The sequence below is a fragment of the Stenella coeruleoalba genome, assembly GCF_951394435.1.
Source record: "Stenella coeruleoalba genome assembly, chromosome: 11".
Taxonomy (NCBI): Eukaryota; Metazoa; Chordata; class Mammalia; order Artiodactyla; family Delphinidae; genus Stenella; species Stenella coeruleoalba.
In genome coordinates, this window is record NC_137157.1 from 14,070,356 (window position 1) to 14,082,685 (window position 12,330).

The 12,330-nt window shown below is 49.1% G+C and overlaps 1 protein-coding gene across 2 annotated transcripts in view; it reads left to right on the top strand.

Moving 5' to 3' along the window:
* The window catches only part of LARGE1 (LARGE xylosyl- and glucuronyltransferase 1), a 586,234-nt gene extending 574,191 nt beyond the window's left edge, over positions 1-12,043 (top strand). For both annotated transcript variants that reach the window (XM_079935833.1, XM_079935832.1), the window contains exons 13-15: positions 3,394-3,540; positions 7,316-7,511; positions 10,136-12,043. In XM_079935833.1, coding sequence (XP_079791959.1) covers positions 3,394-3,540; positions 7,316-7,511; positions 10,136-10,333 — 541 coding nt within the window. In that variant the 3' untranslated portion in view covers positions 10,334-12,043. The remainder of the gene's footprint in view (positions 1-3,393; positions 3,541-7,315; positions 7,512-10,135) is intronic.
* Positions 12,044-12,330: the final 287 nt, after the last annotated feature.

Genomic DNA, 12,330 nt, shown 5'->3' on the forward strand with positions numbered 1-12,330 from the left:
TGCTTCTCATCAAAATATTTAACCCAGGCATGAACTCGGAGACTCAGAAGGGTGCAAGTGACTTGCCCAAGAGGAGTGGTGGAGTCAGCTAGAAACCACGTTTGCCTGGTTACTACCGTACCGGACTGCCTTCCAAAATCTTCAGTTTGAATACTCTAGATGAACCAGTCCCAGAGAGATGGACGATGGGACCCAGAACCACTCAGCGGGTCAGAGCTGGCTCCCAGGCCAGCCTTCCCACCTCGCCATCCTGCCCTCCCCTGCTCCTGGAAGATTCTGCACTGGGAACACTCCATCCCCTGCTAGACTCGCTTCCCAGGTAGAGCATGGCCACAGACCATGCAACTCCAGGTGGTCCGCGGGCCCAGCCAGGGTAGTATATGCCAGCAGGACACAGCCCAGGAGAGCCCAGGCTGCCGTTACCGTCTCAAGGAACAGATGTGCTCAGAGTCGGTGCCCTGTTCACACTTTGTTGCTGAAACAACTTCATAATGAGACCCATTCAGGACATCGGTATCAAAGCCTCCTTGAACTGAGGCTGAAACGGACTTATCTAGCGACAAATCCATCTCCATGGCATTTTGTGTTTTAGCGAGATGAAAGGGAATTTGCAGAAAACACTTGAGGGTCTGATGCTCTCTGTGCAGAGGGAAATAAGGTTTTCTGGGACTCAACTTTGTAGGGCGTGCTGCTGACCAGGTCTGCTTACTCTGGGCCTTGCAATATATTGGTGGTTTTGTTGCAAGCAACAGAAACCAGTGCTAGGCACTTAATTAAACTGAAAAGAAATCAAAGGGGGGAAAATGTTGAATGGTTTATCTTACGGAATCAAAGTAGGATTTGGAAAACCAATACTTGAGACCATAATTAACCCTGGGCAGCTCCGGGCCACTCTGCAGTGGAAGTTCAGAAACCTCTGAGTGTTGCCTGATATTAGTGCAGGTCGGCTCTGTGATCTCCAGTCTCTGCATCTGTTCAGATTTCCAAGAGTGAGAAACTAATTTGCTCAGCCCAAGTGTCTACCCCTGAACACCCGGCCCTGGCCAGGTCTTCACATGTGTCAGCATAGCTCAGAGCTGCCGACTATGTACGGGGACCATGAGAGGGAATTATTTTCTATTCCAAGAAGTGGCTTCTATAATAACCTTGACTGTAACAGTAATGTGGGGTTTATATAGATAGAGATGTCCATGTTCATAGATCTCTATGTCTATTGTGTATGTGTGTACACTTCACCATTCCCTCCATAGTTCAGCCCTCCTAGCCTCCCACTCCATTTCCATAGCAGTCGTATCTTCAACTAATTAGCTGCAAATGTAATCTAGAGCCCCAATTCAGAGACACTTGCCCTGGGGCCTTAAGCATCCTGAGACATTTCAAATGAAAACGTAAGCACCAGGTGGGAAGAGACTTTGGATGTTTTGTTCTGTATTTCCAAGTGCCAAGCACAGTGCCTGGCACGTCGTAGGTGCTCGGTGATTGTTGAACGAATGGCAACCACCCATCAGTGCTGGGACATCTTCCCTCCTCCCTCCAGGGGCTTCGCCATCTTGATCCAAGGGTATTCTTTAGACCCATATGTCCCGTCCCTAACACCCATATCTGTAAATAAGGTACATACCTCTCCTGGGGGAAAGGTAATGAGCTCCAGCTCTGCCCATGTCCAATGTAGGGTTGATATGAAAGAGAATGCTTGGCCATCAGTGAGGAAACTTCGGGTGTTTGTATGAAGTCATTGCTTAGAGAAGACAGAGAAATGCACGCCAGAACGGGGTGACTCAGACCTCTGGTCCTCCAACCAGCTACATATAGCTCACCCAGATTCTATCTTGGTGTCATCGTTTATGAATCTCCCCTGAAGTAGCGACATGAGGCCCATATATCATTTGATATATAGCTAACTTAAGCATAACTATAAAGAGTGAACCGCAACTGATATTTGGAGGATTCCCACGTCAGTTTCCAGTCCATCTCAACCACCACCTTTGCACTGGGAGCTGGTGAAACCCCTTAACCAAGAGTGGTTTCCGAGACCTGCCCTTCTCCCGACCTGGTCCGGGTTCCCCCTCATCTGTTGCTTCCAAACCCTGCTGCCGGTCTTCCTGGACGGCCGCTCTGTTCTTGTCCCACGCCGGCCAGGGCTAACGTGTTGCTTCCTCGTAGGGTGACGGCTCTTTGCAGACCAGCCCCAGTCCCTGCGTAGGCACAGGCGCAGAGTCCTGTTGAGTGAAAGTGACTTCTTGCTTCAAGCAGTTGCATTGCTCTGGAGGGCTGCTGCTTCCGGTACTTTTGCAGAATGCCTTCAACGCCTCGCATTACCCCAAGGAAGACTGCTTTCTCTGTCTCAGAGATAACGGGCAGATGGCCCAGGCTGGCCTGAGACCTGAGGGTCAGTGGTCTGAGCAGGGAGCCCGCATGAAGTATCAAAGCCACGGCCAAAGAGATGCTGGAAGGTGAAGCCAGGGAGTAGGACAGCACCGCAGTGTAATAGGGACCATTTGTTGCTTCCAGCCTGCCACGTGCCAGGTGTACCAAACAGTACTAGTATTTCTGTTACCTTGTCTGGTCTCCACAGCACCTCAGGGGCGAGATATTATTGCCCCATCTTAGGGAGGAACCTGAGGTCATGAGAAGCTAAATCCCTTGTACGATATGGCAAGACTCCTAAAGCGGCAGAGCCAGGATTCAAATCCTGTCTGTGTCCGTTACAAGCCTCGTGCACTGTGACCTTTCTGGGCCTTTCTCTCTTTCAAAGGTTGGCCACAGAGCTGGGCCATGGCAGATAAATCCATCAGGCAGGACATGGGTCTGAGGAGCAGAAGGCCAGGCTCAAAGGCCAGGAGTGAATGAGAGGATGAGGGATAGCAGAGCTCTGGCGCATTGGCTGCTGGCTGCGTGGGGTGTGTCTGGCCATTTTGAAGGCTCAGGATCTGAAGGAGGGAAAGGATGGAAGAGTCACAGAGACGGGACCCACAAACGCCCAAGTTGGTGATCACCTCATTAGCTTTATGTCCAGCTCTCCCGTGGCCAGTGGTGCGCTGGGAGCGTGTGGCCAACCCAGCGGACCCAGCAGGTGGGCAGATCTCCAAACCCTGTGCGTCCCGGACGCTTGGCTTTTGCACTCGTCTCTGACAGGGGCACACACTATGAAAGTGAGGGAGGGCCCCCAGCCTCTCCGTTCACTCTCCAGGAAGACTCCGCTCTCTGGTCCAGGGACAGCAGGGCTCCCGAGTGGCGTTGGACCAGCTACCTGGCCTCCCCGGGCCTCGGATCCCCCATCTTTAACCCGAGAGGCTGACCCCTCCCTGTGCCAACCACCTCCACTCCGTCCCGTGGGGAAGGCCTCTGCCTGGCATCACAGGGACCCTGTCTCTCTTCCTGCCCACTCTCCAGGAAGTCTGTCATCCAGCTCGACCTTGCCAACACCAAGAAGGTGACGATAGTCCCTGCGTTCGAGACACTGCGCTACCGGCTCTCCTTCCCCAAGTCGAAGGCAGAGTTGCTGTCGATGCTGGACATGGGGACCCTCTTCACGTTCAGGTGAGTGGCCCTCACTGCCGCCTCCTGGGGGAGGGGGAGCCTGAAGGCCTTCTCGCTCCTGGGAACCCAGGTGCCAGAGCTGCTGGCCCAGACAGTTGTCATGGCATTAGACCATTTTAAGGCCAAAACAAAGCACCGCTGGCCCCACACTGTGTGCTTGGAGTGTTGTTTTCTCTTCCCACGTGCCATGCGCTTTTTGTACACGTGTGATCGACCTGTGTGTCCACATGCAAGGACAGGAACGCTGGGCAGGGCAGTTAGCTTATTTCTTTTCCTACTTTACTCAGTTTAAGTTCTGCTCCCGTCTCCCGGCTCTGATTCCTGTCTTGGTTTGTTTGTCCATTCAGTCATTTGGTAAGCGTGTTTCGTCGTGTTAGTGCCGTGGAGGCCGTCTCCCTTTTTCTTGTGGGTGGTCTGTTCTCCGAGGTCCTCGGGCCTGGGATGGGCAGCAGTAGCTTCAACCACTCAAGTCATCAAGGTGACTCCAAGGTTGGACACAACAGATGTGGCAGCTGACTTTCCTGTTGCCCGAGTGACAGTTTCGAACAAACCTTTCATTTCCCTGATTTCCTAGTACCCTAAGTCCTGCAGGAACATTGCAGAAGGGCTACCCTTCCACCTGTCCAAAGGGCCCAGAGAGTCTGCAGGATAGCACAGGTGCCAATGGCTTCTGTCTGCAGGGGACAGGCTACAGCATTAAGGGTAGCGCCCCTGGGCGGGGGAGTAGGAATCGTGCTCGGTCTCTTGACAGAGCAGTTGGAAGAAAGAGAGAGCTGCGCCCTCCTTCTGCTTCCGTTTTAAAGAGAGACCTCCCTTTTGAACCGTGTTTCTTACACGGTTACATTTCTAGGCAATCTGAATTTTATTGGAAAGATCATAATAACTTAGGTTTTCATATCACTATTAAGTCACTAGAAGTTTCTGGAAGGTTTTCTCAAACATTATTTTGTGAAATAATTTTATCAGGTAGGTTATTCATGCAACAATTCAGAGATGCTCCCTTTTCACCTTTTATACAGATAAAGGAACTGAGGAGTGCAGGGGTCCTGGGGGAGCCAGGACTCAAACTCCAGCCTTCTTCCTCCCTCCAGAATTCTGGAAAGTAGCCTCAAAGAGTTAATACCCCACCAACCAATCCTCCTTTCTTTTTGGAAAAAAAACAATAACTACCATTTATTGAGTGCCAGGCACTGTGATCAGCTCCTTTAATCCTCACAACAAATCCATGAGGCAGATATGTTGTCCCCATTTTACAGATAAAGAAACCGAGGCTCTGAGAGGCTACATAACTTGCCAGGCCACACGGCCAGTACGTGACAGAGCCTGGATTCAGCCCAGCTCTGGGGAACTACAGAGCCTGTGCTCTTAACCGAAGTACCATCAGACCACTGATCAAGTCCTGAATTTTTTCACTTTCAGTGTTTGAAGATGCATGCAAAAAGAGAGACTCTAGATGCCACAGCCTAATGGCTGACCATCCAGCAAATTTTCAAGACCTCCTTCCTTCCTTCTCCATCCCCAGATTATCTAAGAACTCATTTCAAGGCCAAGTCCGTGGGCCTGAGAGCTGGGGTTTGGCCTGCTGTGTCCGCGATTGCTGCTCTGGCCCACAGCTTGCAAGCCACCATGCCAAGTGCTAAATTACAGACCTTCCCTCCGAGAAATTGCTTTTGTCACCTTCCCTCCAAATGATGAACAGCTGAAACCTACTCCGCACTGCACCTGGAATGAGAAATCACCCACACACCTACACATCCATCCTCCAGGGCAGCGGTTCTGAGTGGGGTCCCTGGGCCACTAGCAACAGCATCCCCTGGGAGCTTGTTAGAAATGCCAGGTCTGAAGCCTCACCCCAGACCTACTGGATCAGAAACTCTGGGGGTGGAACCCAGATATCTGTTAGAAAATAGTCCTCCAGGGCATTCTGATACGCACTCACGTTGGAGAACCTCTGCTCAAAGCAGAGTGCCCCGCATCTCCTCTAAGCAACATCCCACAAGGTGTACCCAGGAAATCTCTCTCGTCACTATGTTTGGAGGCTGAGGATGGTCTCAGAAAGCAAGTCCTGGAGACCACTGTCTACTGGTCTGACAGATTTCTTGGGGCATTTTCTGAAGCTTTTCTTTCTAGAATGTTCTTTTTCTTGGGCCCCATCTGCTGTTTCACTAGAGCCTCAGCCTCCTGCCATCTCTTTGGAGCGTCCAGAGGCACATTCCTGCCCCACTAACTGGCTTCTGTCTCAGGTACCTCTCAAGTTTTAAGAGTGCTCATTCATTCATTAATCTGTTCAACTTAGTGCACAGCCATTGACTACTTGCTCTAGATATAGGCCAGAGAGTGTGGTGACAGTGACATATAAGAGAGGTAACCCAGCATCGTGGATAAAGGTCCTGGCCCTTGAGCCAGGCTGCCTAGGTTTGAATCTCACCTCCGCCACAGCTATTTGTAACTTGACACTGGGCACGTAATAAGAATTTAAAACTATAGGTCTAGCATGTACAATATAACCAGTATAGAGTAAGTGTTTACTAAATACTGGCTTCTTATCATTATTGTTGCATGGTTGTATTCATTTTTATTGCCATATAACAAACTACCACAAGTTTCGAAGCTCAAAACAATACAAATTTATTATCTCACAGTCTCTGAGGGTCAGAGGTCCAAGCATGGAATGGCTGGATTCTCTGCTTCGGGTTTCGTTTGGCTGAAATCAAAGCGTGGGCAAGGCTGCAGTTGTCCCTAGAGCATGTGGTTCTCCTCCAGGCTCACTGGTCGTTGGCAGGATTCCTTTCCTTGTCATTGGAGGACTGCCATGTGGCCCCCATAGGCATCTCACGCATGGCTTTTTGCTTTCTTCCAGACTCAGATTTAAAGGTTCACATGATTAAGTCAGGCCCACCCCCCATAATCTCCCTTGTAATTAATCTAAAGTCAACTGATTAGTGACCATAATTACATGTACTAAATCCCTTCTGCCCTATAATGTAGCGTAATCACAGAGGTGATACCATAGTCACAGGTTCTGCCTCAAGAGGGCGAACATTATACAAGGGCAGGTCACCCAGAAGAGAGTCTTCTGCCTTCCACAAGGGTCCCTGGTAGGAATGACCCTATTACAGACTAACATGCAGTTCCACATAAACGACAGAGAGCACTCCAGAAAGTCATGTACCCTTTCACAGTGATAGCCTCTTCATTAGTAAAGGATGTAGATAGTGGACTGTATTCATTGCTGTAACAAGGTGCTACAAACTGGGTGGCTTAAAGTGACAGAAAGTTATTCTCACCATTCTGCAAGCCAGAAGTCCAAACTCAAGGTGATGGTGGTTCCTGGCTTCCTCCAAAGGCTCTAGGGAAGACTTCTTTCGTGCCTCTTTCCAGCTTCTGGTGGTTGCCAGCAATCCTTGGCGTTCCTTGGCTTGCAGGTCTATCACTTCAATTTTTGCTTTCATCTTCACCTGGCATTCTTCCTGTGTATCTCCGTATCCAAAATTTCCTCTTATAAGGACACCAGCCTTTGGATTAGACCCTGCAATAATCCACTGCGACCTCTTCTTAACTTGATACATGTGCAAAGACCTTCTTTCCAAATAGGTCACATTCTCCGGTACTAGGGGTTAGGGCTTGAACATAGCTTTTGGCGGGAGGTGGGGGACAAAATGCAACCCACAACAAGGACTATATCAGCATGTAGCTCTTCGTCCTCCAAACCAGCAGCATTTGGAAAGCTGAGCTTCCTTCCCTCCACTCAGTGGCTTTTCTCCATGTGTCCCAGGTACCACGTCTGGACTAAAGGCCACGCACCCACAAACTTTGCCAAGTGGCGGACCGCCACCACGCCTTACCGGGTTGAGTGGGAGGCCGATTTCGAGCCGTATGTTGTCGTGAGACGGGACTGCCCTGAGTACGACCGGAGGTTTGTGGGCTTTGGCTGGAACAAGGTGGCTCACATCATGGAACTGGATGCCCAGGTGAGAAGAGTGGGACGTTATGGACCCGGTGCTGTGGGGAAAGGGGAGGCCTGGATCTTAAAGCTGGAAGGGCCTTGGAGATAATACACAGGGACCAGAGAAGGAACACAGCGTGTTCAGGGATCTAGAGTGAGAACATGACAGTACTCATTCTCAGGGCTGTTGATTCCCAAAACTTTTCTCTTCCTTCTCCCTTGGGTGACAGACGGTTGGGTTCCCAGCCAGGACTTAGGCACATGTGAGTGTCCTGTGACAAACCACTTCACCCCCTCATCCTCATTCAACCCAGTGACGAAGACAAGCAAATGATGACCATTCATCACTCAGCCTGTGAGTCATGTAACTGACACAAAGCATTCTAGCAGTTCGGTATAAATGACACAAAGCACGCAGCTGAGAAGCAGCTATTTATTCTACCCTGTAACTAAAAGAGTGATGATGTTCAGGCTGTATTTAATCATGAAACCTTTTCATTCATTCAACTAATACTTAACTGAGCACCTACTTCAAAAGAAAAATCTCCGCAGAATTCTAATAGGTTAAACCAGGGGTCTGCAAAGCTTTTCTCCAAAGAACCAGATAGTAAATTTGGGAGGCTTTGTGGGGCCTGCAAGTTTCTTTTTCAACTACTCAGTTCTGCCATTGTCGTTCAGTTGTAGACAGTATCTAAAGAATGGACGTGGCTGTGTTCCAATAAAACTTTATTTATTAAAGAACATGCAGCCGGCCAGACACACCACAGCTTAGCAGCCCCTGTGTCAAACAAACAAAAGCAAAGCTATTCTGGTTCAGTTTGGAGAAGGAGGCTTAGGCCCCTCAACCCCACCCTTTGGTCTCTCTGTTTGCTATTCTCCAAGGCACCGCCTCTTGGAGCACAGTGTAAAGATTTCTCAACAGGGGCATCCTGAATTCAGAGAAAGCAATGGATACTCGGTGCTGGCTGCCCTGAGTCACCTGGAGAACTTTCCAACACTTCCAGTGTGTTTGAGAACAGTCCCAGGTGATTTGACTAAATCTCTAGGGTTGCAAACCACTGATGTAGATAGAAGGTTATGGGATGGTGTCCATATTTAACAATGGAGAGCACGACCTTTAGTGTCCGTTTTTTCAGTCTTGGAGGTGGTCCAGTGCTGCTCACAAACAGAAATGCTTAGTCTGCCTCAGCTTCTGTTTGAAAGAAATGTTGTAATATTCGTGCATCCGGCAGTGTGGTGAGGTGAACTGGTTCAATAAAGTTAATTTTTCCAGCACTGAGACCTGGGCTTTGTTTTAGACAATTTTGACAGAACTCTTGAAAATTTGTTGCATATTTTCCTTGCTCTGCCAAACGTAATTTTACTCTTTCTAGTGATTTAGGGAGGTAATGAGTACACACCTGACAGGTAATCCAGCCACACCTGTAGGAGCTGTTGGGATTGGTAGGGCTGTTTGTCCCCACGTGAAAAATCCCAGACAGCTAAGCTCCGGGAGTTCTTGCATTTTCTTTTTATGGTTTTTCTCACTCCTTCCTCACCATCAACTGTCATTTCTGGCTGCTGTCAGTATTCCTCCACGTGGAACAGCTACCTTTCCCCATCTTGACGTTTCCCTTTGAGTTTATTCTGATCTGCTCTGGGCTGGGAAACTAGCTGACCAAAACTTATCAGACATTCTATCTAAAATCAGAGATTGTAATTCTGAGTGCAGCTGTGCTGCTTCTCCTTTGAGTTACACATCCCGAATTTATGTCACCTGTTTTAGCTATTTAGAGGCATTTTATTTTTTATCTGAGTTCCTATCTATATTCTGCAAAGTGGAGAATACCATACGATGATTCGTAGTAAGGCTGCGTGGGCGAGAAGTTTGGTGTGGTTTTTTTTTTTTTTTTTTTTTTTTTTTGGTACGCAGGCCTCTCACTGTTGTGGCCTCTCCCGTTGCGGAGCACAGGCTCCGGACGCACAAGCTCAGCGGCCATGGCTCAGGGGCCCAGCCGCTCCACGGCATGTGGGATCTTCCCGGACCGGGGCACAAACCCGTGTCCCCTGCATCGGCAGGTGGACTCTCAACCACTGCGCCACCAGGGAAGCCCTTTGTTTGTTTTTTGTTGGGGTTTTTCTGTTTTGTTTTTGAGAATTTAGTTCTTGATGAGCTTCCGTCCAGTGGAGCATCTTTTTCCTCATTCCTTTTTTGTCCCCTCTTTTGTACTAATCTGACGAGACTGTTAAATCTCATCAAACCCTATGAGAAGTCACATAAGCAGACATCACTTAATCAAGCAAGAGAGCCTCCTGTGGCTTGTGTCATTCTAGAGCAAACATGTGGGTGTGTACTCACCCTTAATCAGGAACATTTTATGGGCCATAAGCTCTGCCCAGCACCGTCCATACATTACTGGGCGTCTCTCAAGGTGGGTATTATCACTTTCGCTTTATAGATGGGAAAACTAAGGCTCAGAGAAGCCAGGTAATGTGTCCGAGGTCATGGAGACAGCCCTGAGCTGCTCCCGTCCACATGGTGGTGCTGCCCTGCTTCCTGGTGTCATTCAGCACTTATTCCTTCGCTTGGTCAGGCGGCCATCCGCTGGGGTGTTCATCACACATCGCTGGGGGCTCTGCAGGTCTCACACTGCTCTTGTCTGCTTCCAGGAGTATGAGTTCATCGTGCTGCCCAACGCATACATGATCCACATGCCTCACGCCCCGAGCTTCGACATCACCAAGTTCCGGTCCAACAAGCAATACCGCATCTGTCTCAAAACCCTGAAGGAGGAGTTTCAGCAGGACATGTCCCGCCGCTACGGCTTTGCCGCCCTCAAATATCTCACGGCCGAGAACAACAGCTAGCACCAAGAAGCCCATCGCAAGGGAGAGACGTTCTACCAGGGGGAGAGCCACTTGCTGTGTGGGGCCCAGCCTTCAAACTCAAATTGAGCACCGCTTTTTTTGGTTTGTTTTTATTTGTCTCTTTGGCCCAACAAAGCTGCCCTCCCTACGGAGATCTGGGACAAGGATCCGGCCAGTCCCTCTCTGGCCCATGACCCATCACTCCCAGAGCGTGGGAAAACAGCCCACCTATGTGGTCTCTCCAGGAACGGGACACAGAGGGTGAGAGGGAGCAAGGGGGTTATCCTTCCGCACAGGCACACCACCAGGCAGGTCTTTAGGATATTCTCATGGCTTTTTTTTTTTTTAAAAAAAAAGAGAAGGCAGGGTGTAGGGGTTAGCCATCCAAGGAAATAAAAGCAAAAATGTCTCTTCATCAGAGAAGACTTTCTTCTTCACCCTGCAGTTCAACGGGGTATCCAAAAGGAGGGCACACCAGTGATCAGAACTGTTCGGGAAAACCCAGTGGGGACACTGTACTCGGCAGGACCTAGAGGTGGGGATTGCTCAGTTCTTTATCCTCAAGGTCACTCTTGTTTTGTTTTGGGGGATTTTGTTTATTTGTTTATTTTGGGTCTGGGAATCCCAGCTAGAAAACCCGATCCTTTAAGGCTCTGAAGGAGAAGCAGCTGCTTAGCTGCCATCCCTCTATCAGCAGTGGCCCAGCCAGGAGGACGGGAGTCTGCGGCCAACATCGACACGGGTCGCCTTCTTCGGGATGGTCACCGAGGCCCCATGGCCTTGAATTCCCTACTTTCCAGAATCCAGGGGCTACGATGGGGACTGTGGAAGTACAGAGACCAGCTGTTTTACAACCAGTCACATTTTCTATTGGCAGTGACTGATTCAATGGGGACAGGGCTTTAAAGGGATGGTTTCCATGCACGCGAAAGGTACGAACCTCTCAGGCCTTTAGAAGAACTTTCGTAATTCACTCGAGCCCAGTCCTGAAGATTCACAAGCCCGTTTGGAGAACTTAGGGAAGAATGTGTTGGGCTCCACTGTGTTCACACGTCCACTCCGCTGCAGCTGGGACGAGGTCATGACCTCAGGCTCCCTTGGGGACCCACCCAAGGGTAGGCCAGCACCTTTACCGTTACACAGATTGAAGGGACACTGGACTTTTTAGCCATTTTCTTGAATCTTCAATGTTAATGTTGTGTTTACATTGATGAGAACAAGAGTCAGGGACCTACTCTCTGCCGGGCTGTTTGTATCAAGTTGCAGTGTGACCAGCAAACGCTGCATCAATAAATGAAAGTACAGACTGTTTCTTCCCCACTCCCCTCCCACTCTTGTAAGGAGCTACCGGACACACTTCCGTGTAGAGAGCAAAGTCGGTAAACAGCAACTTTACACTTTCTGTTCTCCCGTTGTGTTCTCTCATTGCTTGAACTTGAACCTCTTTTTTCTCTTTGCCTGAGGTTAGATCTCACTTCATGCTCCAACCCTCAGAGCATTTTCACATTTTCCATTCAGCTTCTGTCTCAATACTGAAGGCCAGATGTTTTAGGTAGCATATGTGGGCCAGCAAGGGAAACCGTGGCAACTGTCCTGTTAGTCATGAAACGCCGCAGCAGCAGCCTGATTTATGAGAGGCCCTCAATGTGTCACGCAGTCACGTGCATTCACTCAGATTTACTGACAAATTTAGGAAAACTATTAGGACTAATCCTCACACAGATATGCATAAGTTTGTGTGTGTGTATATGTCTCGTGTGTGTGTGTGTGTATATATATATCTCACATACATAAATGACATATGCAGTATTATTACAAAAGTTATACATAAATACTGTAAAAAGCAAAACATCACAAAAGTATTCAAAGTTCACGTTAAAGTTTCCTTTTTCCACTGGTGTGTGGGAGCCAGCTTATTGTGCACATCTCTTTCCTACTCCTGTGTACAGAGACATCACCTTTGTAGCGTGAAATCATCCGTGATTGGAGTATTTACG